This window comes from Nomascus leucogenys, chromosome X, assembly GCF_006542625.1.
Source record: "Nomascus leucogenys isolate Asia chromosome X, Asia_NLE_v1, whole genome shotgun sequence".
Classification (NCBI taxonomy): Eukaryota; Metazoa; Chordata; class Mammalia; order Primates; family Hylobatidae; genus Nomascus; species Nomascus leucogenys.
Genome location: NC_044406.1, coordinates 65,589,872 through 65,613,849, shown reverse-complemented (window position 1 = coordinate 65,613,849; position 23,978 = coordinate 65,589,872). Strand labels below are relative to the sequence as shown.

Genomic DNA, 23,978 nt, shown 5'->3' with positions numbered 1-23,978 from the left:
CCATTTTGCAGGAATTTCTTATTTGCCAATTTAAGGAGATATTTCCTGTTTTTCTCAGGAGGGAGAGAGTTACAGGGCCCAGGCCTAGAACCCAGAGCACCTTCTGGATACTGTTACAGAAAGTACCTCACCTGAGACCTGGGGCCAGGAGTGAGGCAGCTGAGTCAGAGCCCCGGGCCAACTCAGCCCGAGCTGACTAGGGGTCACTCACCCACTCTTTTTCTGCACCACACATGGAGAGAGCCTAGTGGGGAGGAGAGAATGGCAGATTACAGCCAAGGGACCCAAGGCTGCTTGAGTTCATGGGGAAGGATTACCATAGAGTTGCTGACCTCTGGAATGTCAAAGCTGGAAGGGGCCTTAGGAATCATCTAGATATGGAATCAGATATCCACAGAGGAGCAGAGAAGAGATGACCCTAGGCTTGAGAGTCACAGGTCTGTATTTGAATCCTGGATCTACTGTGAATACTAGCACTTGACCTTGGATGAGTCACTTAACATTTCTGTTCCTCAATACTCTAATGTGTGAAAAAAAAAAGGGAGGAATATCCCCTCATAAAACTATTTTGAGGCCTAAGTAAGATAATCCATGGAAACATTTTAGCATAATGTCTAGCATGCAGTAGGCTCTCAATTTATTTTAGTCAAGCAGAGTTAAGACTGAATTCTCACTTTCCCACTCCTAGCTGTTTTACTTTGAGCAAGCCTCTTCACCTCTTGGAGTGTCCTTTTTTTTTTTTGACGAAGTCTCCCTCTATTGCCCAGGATGGAGTGCAGTGGCACAATCTCAGCTCACTGCAACCTCCGCCTCCTGGGTTCAAGTGATTCTCCTGCCTCAGCCTCCCGAATAGCTGGGACTACAGGCGTGTGCCACCATGCCTGGCTAATTTTTTTGTATTTTTAGTAGGGACGGGCTTTCACCATATTGGCCAGGCTGGTCTTGAATTCCTGACATGATCCACCAGCCTTGGCCTCCCAAAGTGCTGGGATTACAGGCGTGAGCCACTGCGCCTGGCCCTCTTGGAGTGTCTTAATGGGACTAATCCTACTTCACAGGGCTATTGTAAGGATTCAATGAAATAATTAATACATGTAAAAGTCTAACATCATGTTACGTACATAGTAAATGCTCAATGAATATTGGCTGAACCTGAACTGGTATATCCCTAGGACATGAGACCTGGACTGTTTTCTCAGAGCTATGCTGGAGCACCCCACACTCTTTTGTCTCATCTTTTGTGTGACTGGTCAGACAAATGGGTACAGCCTAAACAGAGGTTCAAGCAAGATGAATTTGTTCAGATGAGAAATGAACAGTGGTTTTGGATTTTAGCTTCATTAGCAATGGGCTACCCTAACTTGCATGACCAATTCCTAGGCCAACGCTAATGAGGCTAATGGCTGCCACCCAGCCTTCTCCTGGGGGCACAAGTTCCCATTTCTTTTTTTTTTTTGAGACGGAGTTTTCACTCTTGTTGCTCAGGCTGGAGTGCGATGGCGTGTTCTCGGCTCACGGCAACCTCTGCCTCCTGGGTTCAAGCAATTCTCCTGCCTCAGCCTCCCAAGTAGCTGGGATTACAGGAATGCGCCACCACACCTGGCTAATTTTGTATTTTTAGTAGAGACGGGGTTTCTCCATGTTGGTCAGGCTGGTCTTCAACTCCCAACCTCAGGTGATCCGCCCGCCTCGGCCTCCGAAAGTGCTGAGATTACAGGCATGAGCCACGGCACCCGGCTGCAAATTCCCATTTCAACAGCCAGCCCTGACACTCCTGGGGCATCTCTAGCCATTTCCCCTGCCCCAGAACCTGAAGTGATGAGGGCAGGTACAGGAAGGTCAGAGGCTGGGGGTAAGGGGGAGGCTTTCCTGTCTCTTATTGCCCAGTCTGGGGACACTTTCAGCTTATGTCTGGCCTGCATCCTGTGAAGGCCTCTAGTGGATCTCTAATAGAGATCAAGGTTTGTCTCCAAGGCAAACCACATCTCTAGGTGGTGGTCTTGGTGAGGTGGGGAGTTGAACATATTCAAAGCCCTGGAAAGTTTCCACTGCTGGACATGGTCCTTCAGGGAGACAGGCCTGGTGGATCAGCCATTTGTCAAATCTCCTTCTGCCCAAGTCTAGGCCTACAGACACCTCAAGCTTACTCTTAGGCAGCTCCCTCTCCCCACCTTGACAAGCACCCATTGTTTGCAGGAACCTTAAATAAATACTGGGCTTTTATTCCAATGCATGGATTAGCAGCTGGTTCCCAATCAGGATTATTGTGACTGCTGCTAGTATACTCTCAATCACTGCCAAGCAAATTGTAAAAGTGTGTAGGTCTCTGCCTGGTGCAGTGGCTCATGCCTGTATTCCCAGCACTTTGGGAGGCCAAGTCAGGTGGATTACCTTGAGGTCAGGAGTTCGAGACCAGCCTGGCCAACATGGTGAAACCCTGTCTCTACTAAAAATACAAAAATTAGCCGGCCATGGTGGCGGACACCTGTAATCCCAGCTATTCGGGAGGCTGAGGCTAGAGAATGGCGTGAATCAGGGAGGTGGAGCTTGCAGTGAGCCGAGATGTGCCACTGCACTCTAGCCTGGGCGACAGAGACAGACTCCATCTAAAAAAAAAAAAAAAAAATCCAGGAGGCAGAGCTTGCAGTGAGCCAAGATGGCGCCACTGCACTCCAGCCTGGGCAACAGAGACAGACTCCCTCTCAAAAAAAACAAAGTGTGTAGGTCTCGTTACACATGCCTTTTTCCTCACGTGTAAAATGAAGTGGTCGTCTATGTGATTGCTCTTTGAAAGTTAAGGGGTTCACAACTCAGTGAACCAGAGGTCAGATCTGACTCTACCCTATCCATGCTCATGCATGCGCATGCACACACACACAAACCCACACACACACACACACCCTCATTTATTCTTACCACATCCATGTTCAAGTCCACACACATCCACATCTACATGCATGCCCATAGTTACACACAGTTGGATATACTTACAATCCCACTCACACACATACATACTTTCACAGCTTTGACGCAAACACATACACACAATACACAAAACCACACACCACAATTGACTCTCTCTCTTCTCTTCTCTTCTGAAGTTGACCAGGAAATAAACACACTTGGCTAAGAGCTCCATTACATATTTATGTACAGCAGCAAAAAAAAAAAAAAAAGGAATTTATATTCAGAGTAAACAATCTCCAGTCCCAAGGCTGAAAAGGCTGAATAATCTCCCTGCCCTACTCTGTACTGCCCAAACCAACACACACACATATACACACACACAAACCAAACAAAACACATACGCGCCTTTTTTAAAGACATCTTGTGAGGAACCCTTATAGTTTCCCCTTTCCCGGCAAGCTGGAGCGATTTGTTCTAAACATACAATGAATGCACATCTTGGTTTTCCTGGGACAATTCTAGTTTATGCCTGTGGTTCCAACAAAAATATTAATAGTGTTCTCTTTCACCCTCAAAAGTGTCCCAATTTGGACAATAAATGATATGATAACCCTACTCCCTCTCTAAAACCCTCTTCACCCTGGTCATGGCTGGGACAACTAAGATGAGCCCATTACATGAAGCCCAGGCCTCTCTCTTCCTGAGAAACCATCTTGCTCCCCTCTAACCATGCTTAACTCTTCAACTCTATCACTAGGAATTCTTTTTTGTTCCAACCTTGCAAATAAGCAAAACAATTTTCTAGCCTACATTCTAGTGATTGAGGGGAGGCTGAAGGACTCTGCCATTTGGTTTGAGAAGTTATCCAGCCACCAAAATTCTAGTTGGCCTCAAAGTGGGTGTAATTTTTCTCCTTTTCGTCTCACCTCATGTAATTCCCCAACTATGTTCCTCTTGCTTATAATCCTCAATACCCTCACTTTTCCCTCTTCTTTCCCTCTTCCTCCTCCCTGTCTCTCCAAAACCTTAGGCTCTAATGACCCCAGGATCTCTTTGAAGCAAATATACCTCATGGTACCACCCCCCACTCCCCCACCACACATACCCTGGGCTTAGAGATCCTTAGAATAAAAAGCAGTGGCAAAGAGAGGGCAGGAAGGGAAAAGAGAGAGAGAGAAAGTGCAAGAATGAGGCTGGGTGTGGTGGGTGACACCTGTAATCCCAACACTTTGGGAGGTTGAGGCAGGAGGATCACTTGAGCCTAAGAGTTTGAGACCAGTGAGACCTCATCTCTACAAAAAAAAAAAAATTAGCCAGGCCTGGTGGTGCATGTCTGTAGTCCCAGCTACACAAGGAGGCTGAGGTGGAAGAATCACCTGAGCCCAGGTGATCAAGGCTGCAGTGAACTATGATCACACCACTGCACTCCAGCCTGGGCAACAGAGTGAGGCCCTGTCTCAAAAAAAAAAAAAAGGAAGGAAGAAAGAAAGGCAGGCAGGCAGGCAGAGAGAAAGAGAAGAAAGAGAAAGAAAAGAAAAGAAAAGAAAAGAAAAGAAAAGAAAAGAAAAGAAAAGAAAGAAAGAAAGAAAAAGAAAGAAAGAAAGAAAGAAAAGAAAGAAAGAAGAAAGAAAGAAAGAAAAAGAAAGAAGAAAGAAAGAAAGAAAAAAGAAAGAAAGAAGAAAGAAAGAAAGAAAGAAGAAAGAAAGAAAGAAAGAAAGAAAGAAAGAAAGAAAGAAAGAAAGAAAGAGCAAGCCAGAGAGAGAGAGAATGAGAGAGAGAGCTTGATTCAACTTCAACTTCATTTAGGCTCTGTGACTAATTTTCATTAGGCACGCTGCCCAATTTCTTTTAGCTTTGGGGCATGTGGGCCAGTGACTATTTTTGTGGCTGGATTAACTACGTTTTGAAAAAAGTCTGAAAATGCTGTCAGCTCTTTGCAAACATGGCTATAAATATACTGTGCAGGCTAGAGTCGTAGTGCTATTCAAAGAGCAACTGGACAAGGATCCATGTTCTCCAGACATGTGTATGTCACATACTGCAGCTTGAATTTTTGCAGCAGCTGTGCTACTCTGCAAACAAGGTGGAGGCAGAGAAGAAGCCTCAGCAAGGGCAAAAGGGACATTATCAGTATCAAGTGGAGGAATTTACAAACAGGGCCTTTGTCAGACCCGCAGAAAACTGGATTATCTAGGGAGAAGCTGAAGTGTATGGTATGCTCACCTGTACAGCTATGAGGCTGTAGATGTACACACATATGCATGCACACACTTACAGAGATACATATACATTTGCTTGTGTGGGTGTATGTGTGTGAGAGAAGGAGAAAGTATATCCATATGGATAAATGTGTATGTGTATGCACTTTTAATTGTCTATGTCATGAGTTCAGGCTTAAGATCAGATGTATGTGTAGTTTTGTACATATAAGTGGTTGCTTATACACGTGTGCATCATGGGTGGTATATCAATCTGGCTATACATGCATAAGCACATGTGCAAGTCTATAGATAAACTTATGTATGTGGTAATCATGATGATAATTCAAAGCTGTTTTCAAAGGGCTTTCACATCCATTTTTTTATTTGAACCTTATCGTAAGACTATGAGGTAGGGATTATGATGCTCCCACTGCCCCTTTTTTACAGATAGGGAGTGAAGCTCAGACTTGGTCAAGATTGCAGATCAGGTAAATGGCAAATCCAGGACTCTAACATTGGTCTGTCTCTTATAAGATCTTGTGCCTTACCCTATACCACAAAGCATGTGGAAAAGTGAGGCAAAGGAGAGTTGAAGTTTGGGGTCTTCTTTATGACTTCCCACTCCAAGGCTATCTTTTCCTTTAGTGCTAAAAACAGATTCCATTTTTAAAAAGAGAGCCTCAAGGCAAATGTTAGTCTCTGTTGAGCCATGGCCTGGAAAGTAGCCTTTAGGTTGGGTGGTCTTACCTGGAGATAATAACCAGATCCACTCATGGGACACAGATGAGCCATTGCCTTCTTAAGCAAGTGATACACTGGAGCCCATAGGTGTGAGATGAAGGTGAGGGTCCTGTGATTAGGAGCTGGAACAATAGGTTTTTTACCTCCCTATTCTCTCTTCTGGCTGCCTGTGGATCTATCTATCTTCTCTTCCTAAAAGCTGCAGGCTCCCAACATCTGGTCTGACCGGTTTCACCTGAACTTTCCATGTTTGAGATATTCTGTGAGGAAGGCAGCAAATAAACCTGCCTGGAGTCCTGCTGACCTCCCTTATCCAGGCCACCAGTTCCCTGCAGCTGTTTGGCCAGGAGATCTAAGGAAACCTTGCTTTTGGCTAGTTTTTCTATAGGCAAAATATCTAGGGTAAGGCAAAAAACACTGGCTCTTGGAACATAAAACTGTGCTGTTCAGCATTTGGATGGTTAGAACCTGGCCAAGATGCGTAGGGTAGTGAAGATACTGATAGTGACTCCAAGTTTTCCAGGAACACTGACCTGAAGGCCTTGAACAAGTTAGGGTTCAGGGAAGGAGCTTGATCTCCTCCTCATGTGGAGGCAAAAGAGCCTCACACATTCCTCTTCTGTATCATGACCATGCTCAGTCATCTGAACTTGTCACTAGAACTTTAACTTGCTAATGTTTAGAGCTTCCTGCAGGGGGCCTTATTTGGACTTCCAGGCATTTGTCCTTCTCTTCCCCTGGCCCCAGAAGATAAACCATCCTTCCAAGTAACAGGATGGGAGGTCCCAACCGGCAAGGAGGTCACAAGGCTTGGCAGGTTAAGCTCTCAGAAGCTGGGACACAGGGCACCCCGCTGTGGATGGAGCAGCTTGGGTTCAAAACTGTTCTTTGTGAATGTGTAGACCCCTCTTAGTCATTGGTTCCCTCCAGAGCATAGGGAGGAGCATACAGGCCAGTACAGGATTATCCAATAGATGGATGAGCATGAGCTTAGGGCACCAGTGAAGCAGGACCACCATCAAATGAGAAAAACATAGATTTAATTATTTCAGAATTTGGCCATCAGTAAACCAGTATTTAGAACCTCTAAAGGTCTTAATCTGGTCCTAGGTGTGGCCAACATCAGAACAGCCTAGAAGGTACCTTGATAAGCAACCCCTAACCCCCTAAATTTCTGACTGGGTAATACTGAGCTCCTTTGGGCTCACTTGGGGGTCATACTTGCTCTCTGAAACCCAGCTGTATAGATGCGTGAGCTGTAGTCTACTCAGTAGATAATAAGAATAGGAAACATTTACATAGTACTTTGCATATGCCAGGCACTGTTCTAAGCTAGCTAGCTAGAGATACATATATAGATATAGATAGCAACCCATTTAACAACCCTATGTGGTAAGTACTTTTGCTATGTTCCTGTTACAAATGAGGAAATAGAGGCACAGAGGGTTTAAGTGCCTTACCACAACATACAGCTAGTGAATGGTGGAGCCAGGATTAATCCAGACAGTGTGGCTCACTCAAGTGGGCTCCATGAAAGGGGGACTTTCAATAGTATCTTACCCATAAGACATAAACCCCTTTTTAAAAGTAAAACCAACGTCTTAGAAAAGTGATCTTAAAGTGGAGATTATTAAAGAGATTTCCAGAGATATTGACTCAGCATCTCACAGTCTGTCCCACCAAATATTAGCTTCGCATTGAGATTCTTGCTCACTTGTGCATGTGCACCCGCGTGCGCACACACGCACACACACACACACACACTGTCTTTCTTTTTCCCCTCTCTTGGATAGAATTCTCCAAGGATATAGTATAGAGACTATGAGATAGATACCCTTTCCAAAACTCACCTTTGCTCAAATTTGAGAGGATCTGTTTTCCATTTTCATCAGAGAAGCTCTCTTCCACTCACAACCTCACCACTCTCCATCACCCTCAGCCCCTTGTCAGGAAGTTCCCAAAGCCTCCTTGGTTTACAGATACCATTGGTTCTAAGTGTCACTAAGTCTCTGGGAAGTTCAACTTTCTCAATGCATAAGTGGAGAAATTTGAAATTGAGAAAGGGGAAGGGACTTGGCAGGGTCAGAAAGACAGCCAGTAACAGAGCCAGAACCAGAACCCAGGTCTCCTGACTCTTAGTCTAGTGCTCTTTCTTGATCCCAGCCAGCAGGCATTATTTATGTCCAGATCCTTCCTTTCATGAGCCCCTGAACTTTTAGACTCTCAGTTCTTTGTTTCATCATACTATACTGCTTCTTACCCATACACTTAAACTTTAAGCTGCTACTAAGTTTAGGAAAATTTTTATTCCACCTTTCAGGTAGCTTCTACATTTCTTCCCCCATAGAACATGGAATTGGGAGGCCTTGGTTGTAGTCCCAGATCCACTAAATATATATATATATATATATATATATATATATATATATATACACACATACATATATATACATACATACATATATAGATATATATACATACATATATATAGATATATATACACATACATATATATATAGATATACATATACATATGTATTAGAGATGGGATCTTGCTCTTTTGTCCAGGCTAGGGTGCAGTGGCATCATTAGAACTCAATGCAGCCTCAAACTCCTGGGCTTAATCTGCTAAATATTAAATGTATTATCTCAGGGCACTCACTTGCCCTCAATGAAAATGCTGTCCATTTTCTGCAACTGTAAAGTGGGAATATGAATCTCTATACAGTCCTTCACTGCAGTGAACTTTTCCCTAAGTAATACAAACAACGTTGACTTTTCATTTTCCAGAAACTCCCAACATAGCACTTGATGTGACCAAAGATATTGGCACATGATGAAATTCAACTGGGTATTTTATTTCATAACTGCCTCTGTTGCAAGTATCAATGTAAACTAAGATGTAGGGCTGGGTGCGGTGGCTCATGCCTGTAATCCCAGCACTTTGGGAGGCCGAGGCGGGCAGATCAAAAGGTCAGGAGTTCAAGACCAGCCTGACCAACATGGTGAAACCCCGTCTCTACTAAAAAAAATACAAAAATTAGCTGGGCATGGTGGCCTGTGCCTGTAATCCCAGCTACTTGGGAGGGTGAGGCAGGAGAATTGCTTGAACCTGGGAGGCGGAGGTTGCAGTGAGCCGAGAAGCTGAGATCACGCCACTGCACTCCAGCCTGGGAGACAGAATGACACTCCGTCTCAAAAAAAAAAAAAAACCTAAGATGTAAACTACAATGGCCACACACACAGGGGATTATTATCATTCAATATTCTTCCCTCTCCTAGGGCTTATGGGATCTGGGGACCTGTTTGGGACACAGAGTGAGGGGTTGAGAGCTGCTGCTACTTGTGCTCTTCTTTTCCTTGGACCTCTTAGAAATACACCTGGGCAGCTGACATGGAAGAGCAGGTGGTAGGGGCTGAGTGGGCTGTGCCACAAACCATCTGTAGGCACCTCATTCTGTGGCCCAGTGCCCAAACATTCCCCCTCCCCGTGTCCTTCTCCCTAAATGTCCTCAGTATTTTCCTCTCCTCCTGCCCCTCCCACCCCTCCCACTGGGGAACAGTGACTGACTAGGCTGCCAGAGGGCAAAGACCCAGAATCCAAGCAACAGCCCAACTGTCCAATTCTCAGCCCCCACTCTGCCACTGCCCAATTCTCCACTTAGCTAAACCCTATTTCAAATTCCAATTCTATCAGGGCCTTGATTCCTCCTGCCCTCACAATCATTTCTCTTTTTCTACATCACCACACAAAAATTGCATTCAATGTAACATACACACTTTTTTTTAACTACTTAGCACAACTGTAGCTGTTTGGTGTGTTATGTCTTCTCAAATGAATCATACACTTCTTGAGGGACCCTTTTCCTTCTCTGGTGCATCCAAGGTCCAGTCTAACATAGGTCAAAGACCTATTGACTTGAATTCAACCAATATTAATTGAATTGAAGGTGGAAGGTATAGGGAAGGCTTGTGAGCAGGGAGAGCACAAACACTTAGTGAACACTTAGTACATGCCAGGCTGTATGCTAGATGTTTTACATGCCTCATCTCATTTAATCTCCACACCAGCAATGACGGATGGTATTATTATACTTATTTTATGTATGAGAAAACTCAGACTCCAAGAAGTTTTAAAACTTTGTCAAGGCAAGTCATGTGGAAAGTAATCTGAATCTAGCACTGTTTGACACTAAAGCCCCATAGTCAAAGGTTAGTAGCAGTCTGAATGTAAGGTGTTGATTAAATACATTGTGATATGGCCATAAAATGGAATATGGTGCAATCATTAAAAAAAATGAAGACTTTATGAACTTAATGTACCAAGATATAGTTCGAAGTATGAAAAGCAAGGTGGAGGATAAGGTGGATGGTAGCCTACCATTTGTACTTTACAAGTAGGGCATACCACATGTTCTTATAAGTGGGAGCTAAACATTGAATACACATGATCATAAAGATGGGAACAATCGACATTGGGGATCACTAGACAGGGGAGGGAGGGGTGCATGGGCTGAAGGACCACTTGTTGGGTACTATACTTACGGCTTGGGTGATAGGATCATTAAGACCCCAAGCCTCAGCGCCACATAAGTTACCCACGTAAGAAATCTGCACAGGTACTTTTTTTTTTTTTTTTGAGACAGAGTCTCTCTGTGTTGCCAAGGCTGGAGTGCAGTGGCACAGTCTCGGCTCACTGCAGCCTCCGCTTCCTGGGTTCAAGCAATTCTCCTGCCTCAGCCTCCCAAGTAGCTGGGATTACAGGTGCACACCACTGCGCCTGGCTAATTTTTATATTTTTGGTAGAGACGGGATTTCACCATTTTGGCCAGGCTGGTCTTGAACTCCTGACCTCAAGTGATCCACCCACCTCGGCCTCTCAAAGTGCTGGGATTACAGGTGTGAGCCACCATGCCTGGCCTGTGTGCTCTTTAATCTATAGTAAAAGTTGAAAGTGTTAAGGGTAGGGTATACAAACACACACGTGCACACACACAATTTCTTGTACATATACAGAGTATCTCTGAAGGGACACACCAGATAACACTGGTGGCCTTTAGGGAGGGAAACAGGGTGGCTGGGAGATAGGAGTGGGAAAGAGACTTTTCACCATCATACCTTTTGAATTTTGTCTCCATCTCTTTCCACAAAGTAGTGCCTGGGGATTGACTTTGAAAAGTTCAGGGAGAGAGAAAGGGGAGAAGAATGCCAGTGATTGAGTTGGGGAACACCTAATGTGACAGCAGCCTACCCCTTATTCCCCAGTCCTCTGACAAACCAACTTCCACTACAAGCGTCTACGCACAATGCTGATTAAAGTCACACCTTTCCAGGTCTCAGTTTTTCACCTTAAGATGGGAACCAGGTCAGGCGCGGTGGCTCGCGCCTGTAATCCCAGCACTTTGGGAGGCCGAGGCGGGCGGATCACGAGGTCAGGAGATCGAGACCATCCTGGTTAACACGGTGAAACCCCGTCTCTACTAAAAATACAAAAAATTAGCCGGGCGCAGTGGTGGGCGCCTGTAGTCCCAGCTACTCGGGGGGGCTGAGGCAGGAGAATGGCGTGAACCCGGGAGGCGGAGCCTGCAGTGAGCCGAGATTGCGCCACTGCACTCCGGGCTGGGCGAAAGAGCGAGACCCCGTCTCAAAAAAAAAAAAAAAAAATGATGGGAACCAGAGGGAGTAAGATTATGTGATTTCCAAAATGCCTTCCAGATCAGAAGGCATTTAAATTACTGAAAATCAATATGGTGAGTCCTAGTATATTTGAAATCTTAATCTTAAAGAAGGGTTTAGGAATTTTGTTTTGTTGTTTGCAACAAAAAAGCAAAACATTTTTGTTCTGATTTGCCTACTAGCTGGTCTTAATGAAAACTCCCTTAGTGGCCATTGAAATGCTTAATCAAAACTGCTTTTGCAATCCTTCTTTGTGAACGCCACAATCCTATGGCCTCTGTTCTCTGGGGCTATCCTGTTCAGAACACAAGGAAACTGACCCACTCCAAAGCTGAATACAAAGGAGCAAAGCTCCTTCTATGCTTGATGTCCCCTAGCCCAGACCTTCTGACCCTAAATATCCCTTTCCTTATTCTTCGTTACCTGCAGGATAACAGAGGCTCTGTGAGAGACCCTCGGGAGGAAGTGACACCCTAACTCCACCCCACCATCTGCCCCCAACCCGTAGCAACTCCTACTAAAAAAACTCAGTCCTTGACTTGTAGGGAGGTTTGTGAGCTCCTGCCAAGTGCTGTAAATATTTCAACATGCCTTGCTTCCTTGAATGTATATGACCTAGGATCTGGCCCCTCCTCTCCCTGGACTCTCAGAGAACTGAGGAACAAAGAAAACACAGTTAGTATTTAGCTACAGGACACAGGGGTCAAATTGCAGAAGAACACAGTGGGGACATGGAAAAGATGGAGTGGGAAGGTGGGAGACTGGGAGGAAATACTTAGAGAAACATTTAGAGAAATGGATAGGGACTCTGTTTTTAGAGGCTGGAAAAGGATAATAATAACAACCACTTCGTAATTTACAAAGATCTTTCACATACTCACACTTTCATTGGACCCTTCATAGTCTTTAATTAAAGTAGATACTGTTTGTCTTATTTTGTAGATAAGAATACTGAAGCCCAGAAAGTTACGTGACTTGTTCAGGGCTAAACAACTAAGAAGAGACAGTTTCTTTTTCAACTTTTATTTTAGGTTCAGGTGTACATGTACAGGTTTGTTACATGGGTAAATTGCATGTTGCTGAGGTTTGGTGCAGGATGATCCTGTAACCCAGCTAGTGAGTATGGTACCTGATGGGTAGTTTGTAAACTCTCACCCCCTTCCCACCCTTCCCCATCTAGTAGTCTCCAGTGTCTATTGTTCCCATCTTTATGTCCATGTACACTCAATGTTTAGCTCTCACTTATAAGTGAGAACATGTGGTATTTGGTTTTCTGTTTGTTAATTCGCTTAAGATAATGGCCTCTGGCTGCATCCATGTTGTATCCATGTTGTTGCAAAGGACATAATTTCATTCTTTTTATGACTACATAATATTTCATGGTGTATATCTACCACATTTGGTTTATCTGATCCACCATCAATGAGCACCTAGGTTGATTCCATGTCTTTGCTACTGTAAATAGTGCTGCAATGAACATACACGAGCATGTGTCATTTTTGGTAGAATGATTTGTTTTCCTTTGACTATGTACCCAGTAATGGGATTGCTGGGTCGAACAGTAGTTCTGTTTTAAATTCTTTGAGAAATCTCCAAACTGAGGCTGGGTGCAGTGGCACACGCCTGTAATCCCAGCACTTTGGGAGGCCAAGGAGGGCCAATGGCTTGAGTCCAAGAGTTCGAGATCAGCCTGGGCAACATGAAGAAACCCCATCTCTACAAAAAATACAAAAATTAGCTGGGTGTGGTCATGTGCACCTGTAGTCCCAGCAACTTGGGAGGCCTAGGTGGGACGATCCCTTGAGTCTGGGAGGTCAAGGCTGCAATGAGCCAAGATCGTGCCACTGCACTCCAGCCTGGGTGACAGTGAGATGCTGTCTCAAAACAACAACAACAACAACAACAAACTCCAAACTGTTTCCAGCTGAACTAATTCACATTTCCACCAACAGTGTATAAGTGTTCCTTTTTCTATACAACCTTACCAGTACCTGTTATTTTTTGACTTTTTAATAATAGCCATTCTGACTGATGTGAGATGGTATCCCACTGCGGTTTTGATTTGCATTTTGAAGAGAAAGTTTCTATGGACCTTTTGGACTCAAGAATTATGACCCTTTGCATATAGATCTGGGTAGAGTAAAATGGGTAGTTAGAAGAGTGTGCCATGTATCATGAGACTATCAATCTTTTGATTTATTAACAACTTCTTGGTCGTCTCTTTTTATCCTTGAGTCATAAGGATGCCGGAAGGTACAGGAATGAAAAACTGCAACTCCCTTGGTAGTTGCCCCCTACACCTTCACTATGTCTTAGGTGAGGTCTAAAAGCAGGAGTTCTAAACTCAGACTGTCTGGGTCCAAATCCTGGCTCAGCCATTATCTGCTATGAGTTTGAGCAAGTTACTTAATTTGTGTGCTTCTCTTTATCTGTGAAATAGAGGAAATAATGGTACCTACCTCATAAGGTAGTTGAGAATTAAAATGAGTTGTTACATGTAAAGTGCTTAGTACAGTGCCTCACACAGACTTAATTGCTAAATGTAAAAAAAATGTTGGCAATTATTATTATTATTACTACCACCACTATTATTATACTTATTAGGGTGCATATTAGGCAAATGTAAGGAGGTAAATGTCAACGAAACTCCATCGTGGAATGCAGCAGAGCAGCCATCATTAGGCTGTGTGCTTCACATTTTTTTCCCAGTAGCAGGGAAGGCTTATAAGAAGTCATCTCTATTCTTCTACCTGGTCTCCCCTAGCATTAGTGACAGCTCCACACAAGGGACATGGGCCATGAACAAAGGAAGAGCTCTTTTCTTTGTGAGAAGCTCAGCGACCTGAACAAGTGACTGAACCTGTGACCTCAGTCTCATAGGCACCATGTTCTAAGTAACTGTGCTAATTGGCTTGGAGAGACATCACACACCCTGCTGTACACACATACACATAGGTCTGGACACATGAGTGCATGCATATATCCTTCTAGTCTGGATAAGCGGGTGGCTGAGGAGATCCATGGGTTAAGTTGAGGAAAAAGATGGTGTGGGCATTGCTTGTTTGGCAACATTTCCCTTTCTTTTCCCCTTCAGCCGTGTAAAAGCAGAAGAGCAACTAAACTGGGAGCTTCACTCCCCCACCTCCACCCTCCCTGAAGGCACTTTTTTTTTTTGAGACAGGGTCTCACTTGTCACCCAGGCTGGAGTGCAGTGGTGTTATCATGGCTCATTGCAACATCAACTGCCTTGGCTCAAGAGATCCTAGTATCTCAGACTTCCAAGTACCTGTGACCACAGGCATGTGCCACTATGCCAGCCTAGTTTAAAAAAATTTTTTTTGTAGAGACGGGGTATCCCTATGTTGCCCAGGCTGGCCTCAAACTCCTGGGCTCAAGTGATCCTCCTGCCTCAGCCTCCCAAAATGCTGGGATTACAGGCTGGAGCCACTGGGCCTGGCCTATTTTTTTCTTTTTCTTTCTTTTTGTTTTTGAGATAGGTGCAGTGGTATGATCGTGGCTCACTGTAGCCTCAACCTCCTGGGCTGGAGCAATCTTCCTGTAAAGGCACTTTTGACTCTAGTTAGGACTTAAGTGTCTGTCTTGCCCCTTCTCTGACCCCTGTACAACCAACTGTGCAGCAGTTTTGGCAAGAAAATAGATGTCAGGGGCTCAAAATAGAATGAACCGGAAACACGGAAGCTACCAAAAACCAATATGAAATCTCTGGAAGTTCAGCTGGCCCAGGAGATGGGGGACAATGATAGTCAGGATTTGAAAAGAAAGGAATACAAGTAACGAGGACATCTGTTGAATATTATTGAGTAAGACTTTCTACAATACTGTCTCCTGAGCTGGGTTACTAGGGCTGTGGAAAGAGGTGTAGACGTGACAAAAAGGGTGTCATAGCAGCTATCTTAATGCAAAAATCCAGAGGTGATGGCTTCCACACTCTTGAGTGCTCCATTGAAAGTCACCCTTCACCCAGAAAGTGGAAAGTAAAAGAGGAAAGGAAGGGGAAAGGGGGAAGGGAGGCCTCTGTAGGATGTGTAGGAGTGGGCCTGTGACTCTGGCAGGAGTTGGGCCTATACAACATCCCAAACCCCAATTGTTCCTCTAATTGAGCAGTAGGAAGAAAAAGAAGAGAGAGAACAATACTGGGAAAAAAGGGTATGGCACATATAGCAAACGTGATAAAAAATGCACTGTGAAAGTAGGAGAAGCTGAGAAAATATGTGATTGGGACAGCCAATTTCATCCCTTCTCCCACCAATGCTGGAAACTGGAGCAAAGTAGAGGATAAAAGAGGGTGAGACTCCTAGGGTGAAGAGGCTGCACTTCCTCAAGCCACCCAAACAGGCCACATTCCCCATCCACAAGGAGGTGTCAAGCGATTTCACATTATCTACCATAGCACCTAACTTCAGGCAGGTGATGAAATCTCTCTAGGTTTAGTCTTCTGTCACCCCTAAAGCCAGAGAGAGCTGGGGTTGCCTAAACCCGCTTCCCAGTAATCTTTGAATACTGGGAGAGATACAGGAGGATGAAGGGAGAAAGAAACTTGCAATAAAGTTTCCCAGCCCCACTGCTGGGGAGTTGCAAATAGGTCCAGCTCAAGAGGTACAACCCAGGCTGGCCATACTCTTTTCATCACCCTCGCCTAGCAAGCTTCTTAGTCTGGTTCCTTTGCACTAGTACAGCATAATCTTTACAGAAGCCTCTGGTACACCTAATTACATGAACAGATGGGAAATGACTTATTTCAGATGCAATATTCATAATCTATGGCTTAGGGTGTAGGGTATGGGTGTGTGTGTGTGTGTGTGTGTGTGCGCGCGCGCGCGCGTGCGCACTTGTGTATATGTGTAGAACAAAGCCTTTTCTCTAGGGTTCATTCATTCAATCTCAAGTGAGACAACTCCTTTCAAGACAAGAAATCCCACTCCGTCGTTCACACAATCTGAAAAGGATAGTTTTTATCTTTTCAAAATGCAAAAAAACCATAAAATGAGGCTGGTGGGAAAAGCAGTGCATCTTCCTGGGAAACTGGTCTGCTCAAAAGGTTGAGATGGCATCCTTTATATACTTCTACAAATGTTGACAGTCCAGCTGCTTGTTTACTCTTCATGGGCTGGAGGCAATACTGCCAATGACTTCCAAGGAAAAGGAAAGAGAGCTCTGTGCCTACTACTTCCCTAGGCACACTCTCAGCTAAGCCCTGACGCTGCAGTTGACCAGGCATTGTGGACATCTAATGGGCCTTCTCCAGGATCACAGTAGCAACCCTCCCTAAACCCACCACAGCAGGATCCAGGCAGTGGCCCTGAGCCAGCTATCAAAACGCCCTGTTTAAAGACCTCTGAAGGGAACCTCATTTAGGAATCCGTTTCCTCTGCTAGCTGGAAGTAACAGCAAACCAAGGTCACACTGACTATGCATTTCTGAGAAATAAGACTGTGCTGTGGGAAATTAAATTTCAGAAGAGGGGTCCAAACTGAGGCTTGAGGAAATGTTCATAATTTAATACTTTTGAGGAACAGGTTCAAATGCTGGAAAACAGCAGCATACAGACCCACCCTGCTTGCCTGCCAAATCAAGGGAGTTCTCTTGGAGACCCAGGTCTATACCAATCAGGACACTCTGGAAAAAGCAGCTCCACATGCAGGGTTGCCCTTACATACTGGGTAAAAAGGAGTGGGTAATTTTTAAACACATCTATACCCATGGGCAGCCCCATAGTCTTTAAATACAAATGACCTGGGGAAATGATGTCTATATGGCTTTTCCTTGCTTTCCCAATCTTCTCCCAACCCATCCTCACCATCATTCAGGCAGCTTAACAAACTTTTATTTGCTTAACCGAGTCAAAATGTATGACATATGAATAGTAAAGAATAAGATATCGCATAATTTTACAAGGATAGAATGGTAGGGCTAGAAAGTTTATTTAGTCAAACCCTCTCATTTTATAGATAGATAAACTGACATAAAGAGAGGTGAAGTGCCTGTCCAAAGTCACAGAATAAGTTAGGGGCACAAGTTGTCTAAGTCACAGTTACTGCCTAGCTGGTATTACTGAGACTGCCAGCTTTGGGGAGTCCAGATTTGGCCCTGGGTCTTGCTTTTTTAGACTTAGAATGAGCATTTGAGGCCACTGGACAGTGATCCAGCCTCAACCAGCTACCCCAACTCAAACCAAGCATCCTCCTGTTTGGCCTCCAAATGACCCAACCTCTTATTCTCATCCCTTTCAGTATCAGTCATGGTCATAGGTCAAGATCCCGTTTGGTTGGAAAGGGGGCAGGGGAATGACTTGAGAGATGCCTGGCCAAGGGCTGTGTGGCTTGAAGCACCACAGCAGGCGCTAAGCCACCCTGATCTAGCTCTGCTGGACAGTAGTCAAGAGTCTTCAGGTGAAGTCAAGAGATTGGCAGATTTGCTCAAAATATACTTTGCTCCCAAAGTCAGCAATTTAGTGTTACAGTCCAATGAGACACTGAACCAAGCAATGAAAACCCCTAAGGTGAGAAGGAGAAAGACAGCCTACTCTACCTGGCCCCACCCAACCTTGAGACTCTTGGTTCACCCAAAGGCAGAGTGCATCATTCTTCCCCATGCCTAGAAAATTCTGTTTCCATCAGAGTGGACCATCAGCCTGAACTATCTTGTGCCTAGTAGTGAACCTTCCTGACCATTGTCCCTTTCTCTGGTGATGAGAGCCTCAGCCTTGACCCCCCTTGGGAGCTTACAAGGACCATGCTTATAAACTGCCCAGTAAAACAAAAATGCCTTCCATATTTTATGGCTCAAGTTTTACTCTGGAGTACTTTTAAAAAGACTTAAGCATAGAGCCAATGTTAGCAACTCTGGCTTGTTCTGCCTTGTCTTCTGAACTCCCAACCCTAACCCTATTGCAGGTCCAACTCAGGGTCCCAATATTGAGCTGGGGCCTACAGTCAATGGCGTCTTGCTTCTCTTTCCCCTCTTTCCTCCAAAAGGCTTCCCTACAACCCCAGGAAGCTATGCTTGGGCCTTTACTTTCCACAGAATTGCCTGGTTGCCTCCTGTCCTGTCTGCTGTTTGGTCTGGGTTGGGGAACTCCCAAATTTCCCATGATCTTGGCAAGAAATACAGGCTCATTTCCCTCCTGATCTTCTCCCTTTTTTCACTAAACCAGACTTTGATCACTTGCCTCCCTCTCAGGAACCTTTTGCCTGCCAATCCACCCAAGCCTAGGACCGAGGGAAAGTTGGCTTTCCTCCAAAACTGGTGAAGAGAGGGGATAAGATATACAGCTGGTGACACCACAAAACTGTATGCATCAAAGGATCCACAAAAACTGCACATTGCATGCTCTAGTAAGGCCTGAATCCCATATCCCTTCTAACTTCTGTGGTTTTTTCCCATGCCCAGAGGCACTCTGATGTGGAGCTGTTCCTCAAACATCAAAACTACCTTTCTTCCCAGCTACTTGGAAGGCTGAGGCAGTAGGACTGCTCGAGGCCAGGAGTTTGAGACCAGCCTGGGCAACAAAGCAAGAGTCTGTTTTTAGAAAAATAAATAAATAAATAAAAATTAGCCGGGTGTGGTGGCGCATGCCTGTAGTTCTAGCTACTTGAGAGGCTGAGGTGGGAGGATTGCTTGCGCCCAGGAGTTTGAGGGTGTCGTGAAATATGACTGTGCCACTACACTCCAATCTGGGCACAGAGCAAGATCCCATCTCTAAAAATAAAGTATAAAAAACTACCTTTCTGTGGGGCTTCCTCACAACAATCCCAATCATCTGCAGGACCTTCCACCCATTAAGCCAATCAACACAGCTTTAAGTCTGTGAAGATTTTAGGCCTAGTCAAAGAGAAATTGGGTTACAAGGTGCCTCCAAACACCAAATTCATAGACTCTTAGAGATGGAAGTCATGTCAGATATTAATAAAAATGGACAACGCACCAAATTCCTTGAGCGTGGGGGTGTACATTCTGTTTCTCCCAGAATGGCTATTGGACAAATACTGGCTGATAAAAATGATATAGACTTCTATTAGCTTCTTCTATCCCTTTGAGACACCAGTGCTGTGGCACAGTTGGCTGGGAAATTTTGAGTAAACAGCAGAAAGTGTCTGCAGACAAAGACATTCAGAATCTCAGGATCTGAATGGTTGCTTGGGAAAGTTGAAGGGCTCAAGAAAGGTAGTACTGAGGATGAGATTTCTAGGAGCTCCATAATGTGGTAGGGTGTTCCTGACTTTTCCAAAATAAAAACTGTGGTGTCCCTGAGAATCTCTAGTATCAAAAATAATGTCAGTGAGTTCAAGATACACCACAGCAAGGACCCAAGCCAAAGTATTCTGAGACCCTAGGGACATACCAAATTCCTTTCTGTTTCTTCCTGACCTATACTCACTGTAATTTAAACCAGTGACTTCAGCCCCTCAGTGAACCTGGTCTGTGTCAGAGTATGCACTAGCCACACCTCTGCATAGCCCACTGCACCCCCACCCCCACCCCCACCCTCTAGCTGCACTGTGAGGTCTTGACCGGAAAGTCCCAGCCAGCCCTCCCCCTGAGTCCCCTATGATCACCTACTTTGAAGTCTGTTCCCCAGCAGTGAGCCTCTTCCTGGTAAAATAGTGGTTTTTCCAAGTTTTATTATACACTCCTAAGATCACAGCTCTAGGCCTCCTCACACCATATAAATGCCAGGGCCTAGCTTCAGCCTAGCCTCTACTGCTTCTCATCAAGTTTCACTCAGACTTTGCCACTCACTGATCCTGAAGGCCAACAGCCTGCCTTCAACCACAGGGCAATGCTCAGCAGGTGCCCTTAGAGGTAACCTAGGCAACAGCATGAGTCCCTACACTGCCTGCTTTCCCAGGAGCCCCTGAACTGCATTAAAGCAGGGAAAAAGGTGGTCCCAGGGGTGACTGTGGCAGCCATCTTCCCCGCAGAAGTTGCTCTACACTGTCCCAGGACCCCTCCACTCCAGCATCACAGTGGGCCTGGGTAGTCAAGAGACTTCCTTTGACAGCCACTGACGCACTATCTTCAATGGGGCCTGCACACTGCTGCTGTGCCAATGGATCACAAGGTCTGAGGCACCAAGATCCCCAAAGCCCCTTCTGCCAGGGAAGTCCAGCAAAGCTGCAAACTAAAACCACAAGTCCTCGGTTGAAATTGGTGGGAGAGGGCCCAGGGAATCCACAGGTGGACACTCCAGAATTCAAGGTTTCTATGTTCACTTAATAATTCCCAGGTCCCCTCAAATGGCAGCAGAAATATGTGGGGGCTGGAGGTTGGCGAGAGGATGGAACTCCTCAGTCCCAGGGCAGCACTGCGAAAAGCCACATATTCTGAGTTGTGAACTTGGGGCTGGTGGCAAGAGTCGAGCTGTCCTGAGGAGCCACGAGAGGGAGCAAGCCTTTCCAGAGAAGGCATCCCAATCCCCCGTCTTCGTCTGAATCCCTCACCAGAACTGCTGAGGGATTTCGCCAGCGGCTTTGCTGGGAAAGCGAGATGGTTCCTCTGACTTCTCCCAGCTCACAGGCGGCCTCAATGCGAAGAGCGCACACGCCTGGGGTCTTGCGTCCACTGGCCCGGAGAGCGAGGGCTATGCCCCCCAACTCTGTCTGAGATCAAGTCAGCTCCAGGCGAAAGCTGGAGTGGCGGGTCTGGCATTCAGGCTGTAGGCCGAACGAGGCACCCCACCGGTAGCAGAGAGGCGCGGGGTGCCGGGGAAGGCAGGGCTGAGGTTGGGGGCGGTGCGGAGTGAGCAGCAGGGCCCAGCCTGCCTGCGGCCTCACGCCTCTCTGGCAGGAGACTGCGGAGACCGCCTCCCCGCCCGCTTTGGGGCTCGGCTCATAGGGCACGGAGATCCATTCACTCCCGCGGGGCGGCAGAGGACTGCCGGGCCCAGCTGGGCCATAACGGCGGCGGCCAGAGACGCACTCACACCCCGACTCTAACTCCCTCCCTCCCTTTCTCTCCTGCAGACACGCACGCCTGCCATGTGTTTGACTCTTCGCTCATAGTCATCAGGATTCCTAAAGTGTTTTTAACAGAAAACACCTCCGCTTCCCCAAAGGAACCGGGGGGCTGCTGCGGAGATCGGCGGTACAGTGCTTCTCTCAGAGCCCGCCCCGCCTCTCAACTCTCTCCTCTCCTCATGACTTCTCCCCACCTCCCAAAAAAAAAAAAAAAAGTCCTGCAAATATTTTCCCCCAGCACACACGGGCAAAGGTACCTTAAACCCGAAAGGTGCATTTAGATTTGTCCCAGGGCAAAAAAAAAAAAAAAAAGTCCATTGCTTGCCAAGGATCAATGAATGTCCCAGTTCGTACCCCCGGGACGCCTTGCACCTATTCTCCCCAGTCGAGGCTGCCCAGAGCCCCGCAACCCGCACCCTAGGAGAGCCATGGGAAAGGGGCAAGGGGTAAGGGGTAAGGGGTAAGGGGAGGAGTCGGAGAGGCGCGTTGGAGGGGCGCCTCGGACTGGGAGGTATGGGGTCGGTGGCAGCGGGAGCGGCCACCCTTGCCCAAAATGCCAAGTGGGGCGTGCGGGGCCACTCACCTGCTTGGAACTCCACTTGGCGATTTTTTTCCTTTTCCTCCTCTAGCAGCATGGAGTAGAGGATCCCGACAGAGTTATGGATGCCGAAGATGGAGCCGTTGCACCAGGTGGCAGCGAACACCACTACCCAGCCGAAGCCACCTTCGGGAGGCTGGAAGCCGCGCGCGGTGCCGCGGGTCTCTACCGTAGGCGTGGGCTCGGGTTCGTGCACCCGCTCGGACTCGAACTCCAGCTCCGGCAGGGGTGCGGGGTCCGGTAGGGGCTGGGGCTCCGGCTGGGGTTCGGGCGGGGGCACTGGCACGGGCTCGGGCTCAGGCTCAGGCTCAGGCTCCGGCTCTGGGCTACCCACCGGCTCCTGCTGTTCCTGGTCTGCCTCCTGCCAGGGCCCCTTTGCTTCCTCGCTCGCCTGGCTTTGCAGCGCCATCGCGGCGGGGGGACTGTGGCTGCTTGGGCCAGAGGAGCCGCTGTGTGGCTGGTACTTGTTTCTGCTGCTGCAGCTGCTGCTGCTCGGAGGGCTGCTGCTGCCGCTGCCGCTGCCTCCTCCTCCAGGCTCCGCGCCCCAGCTGGCCAGCCCGTCCCGCGACAGAAGGTCCCTCGAGCCCTCTCCTCCTCCTCCCACGTCCAACCCCCCTCCTCCTCTCCCCATGTCATCTCTCTCTCCTCCCCCTCCTCCACACCCCCCACCTCTTCCTCCCTCAACAGGCAGCCGCTACAGCCTCGCTCTTCTCCCCAGCCCTTCCTCCTCCTTTTACTCGCCTACCTACTCCAGCCGCCACTGCCTCCCCCAGCTCCCTTCCCAAACTACTGAACCCTGTTCTTGCCTGGATGCCCGTTAGAGGAAAAGTTAAAATGGAAAAAAGGGAGCACAAACTATCCTGTTCTCCTGCTCTCTTTTCCCTGCAGGCTCTAGAACCGACATTGATCAACCCCGAGCCTCGGGAAGACCCCTCCTGTTCCTGCTCCCATTCCCTTCTTCCTCACAAGCAGCCCGCAACTGAGGTGGCCCCGGGGACCCTAGGACGACAGCTGGCCCGCGAGGAACCCCACCCTGCCCTCAGGAGCTCCCATGTCCCTCATTGGACTTGAGGAGGACGACCTGAGGGGACAGCCTGAGCCTCGGACAGCGGGTGGACACAATCTTCTCGAGCCCGAGGACTCGGCCCCCCGCGGTCCTGCGCACCCCCGGGAGTCTCCCCCTGCCCCCGCCCTTCCCGGCAAATCCCTGGCGGCCTGGGAGGGGAGGAGGAGGCCATGCAGCGAGGCCCGCCCCTCCGGGCAGTCAATCAGGGCTTTGTTTGCGCCAACCTGGAGCCCTGAGGAGCCGCAGAGGGCCGGGTCTGGGCCGGGCCAGGGCCGAGTGTGGGCCGGGAACCGGACCAGGAAGGGAGGGAGGTGGCACCAGTGGGGGCCGGGCCCAGGCCCAGTCGGGAGCCGAAGCTCAGTTCAAGCTCCTCCCGACTCTCTGTCCTGGACTGGGGAGGGACGAGTTGGAGTCGGGTCCAGCCGCCAGTTTGGGCTTGGGCTGCCCCGCCCCCGATATCTCGGCTAGGCTGGTCCGTCAGGCCTCGGCCGCGGCTTTTCAGGTGCTGGAGACTCAGCGGAGCTGCAAGCGGACGGATGTCTTCCCAGCACCCACCGCCCCCTTCCGCCCACCTCAGGCATGCAGACATGGGAGTTCCACTGTATGTCGCAGACTGAGGCCCCAGCCCCGCTGAGGGTAAGGGAGAGTTTGTTCCCCAGGAAGCGCGCCGGGTCAGGGAGAAGGAAAGTTGGGGGATCTGTCTTTCTGGTGGCCGGGCACTCAGCAGGGGTGCGCAGGGGTGCCCAGCCTCAGCCCTCAGGGCCCGCTCGGCGATACCGGGAAGCTCTGCCTTCCCTAAAGGTCTGCGCGTC

At 47.5% G+C, this 23,978-nt stretch overlaps 1 protein-coding gene across 1 annotated transcript in view; it reads right to left on the bottom strand.

The window, feature by feature from the left end:
- The window catches only part of SLC16A2 (solute carrier family 16 member 2), a 96,090-nt gene extending 73,389 nt beyond the window's left edge, over positions 1-22,701 (bottom strand). The window contains exon 1 of the mRNA XM_030807340.1: positions 22,086-22,701. Within this exon, the coding sequence (XP_030663200.1) occupies positions 22,086-22,509 (424 nt within the window). The 5' untranslated portion in view covers positions 22,510-22,701. The remainder of the gene's footprint in view (positions 1-22,085) is intronic.
- Positions 22,702-23,978: the final 1,277 nt, after the last annotated feature.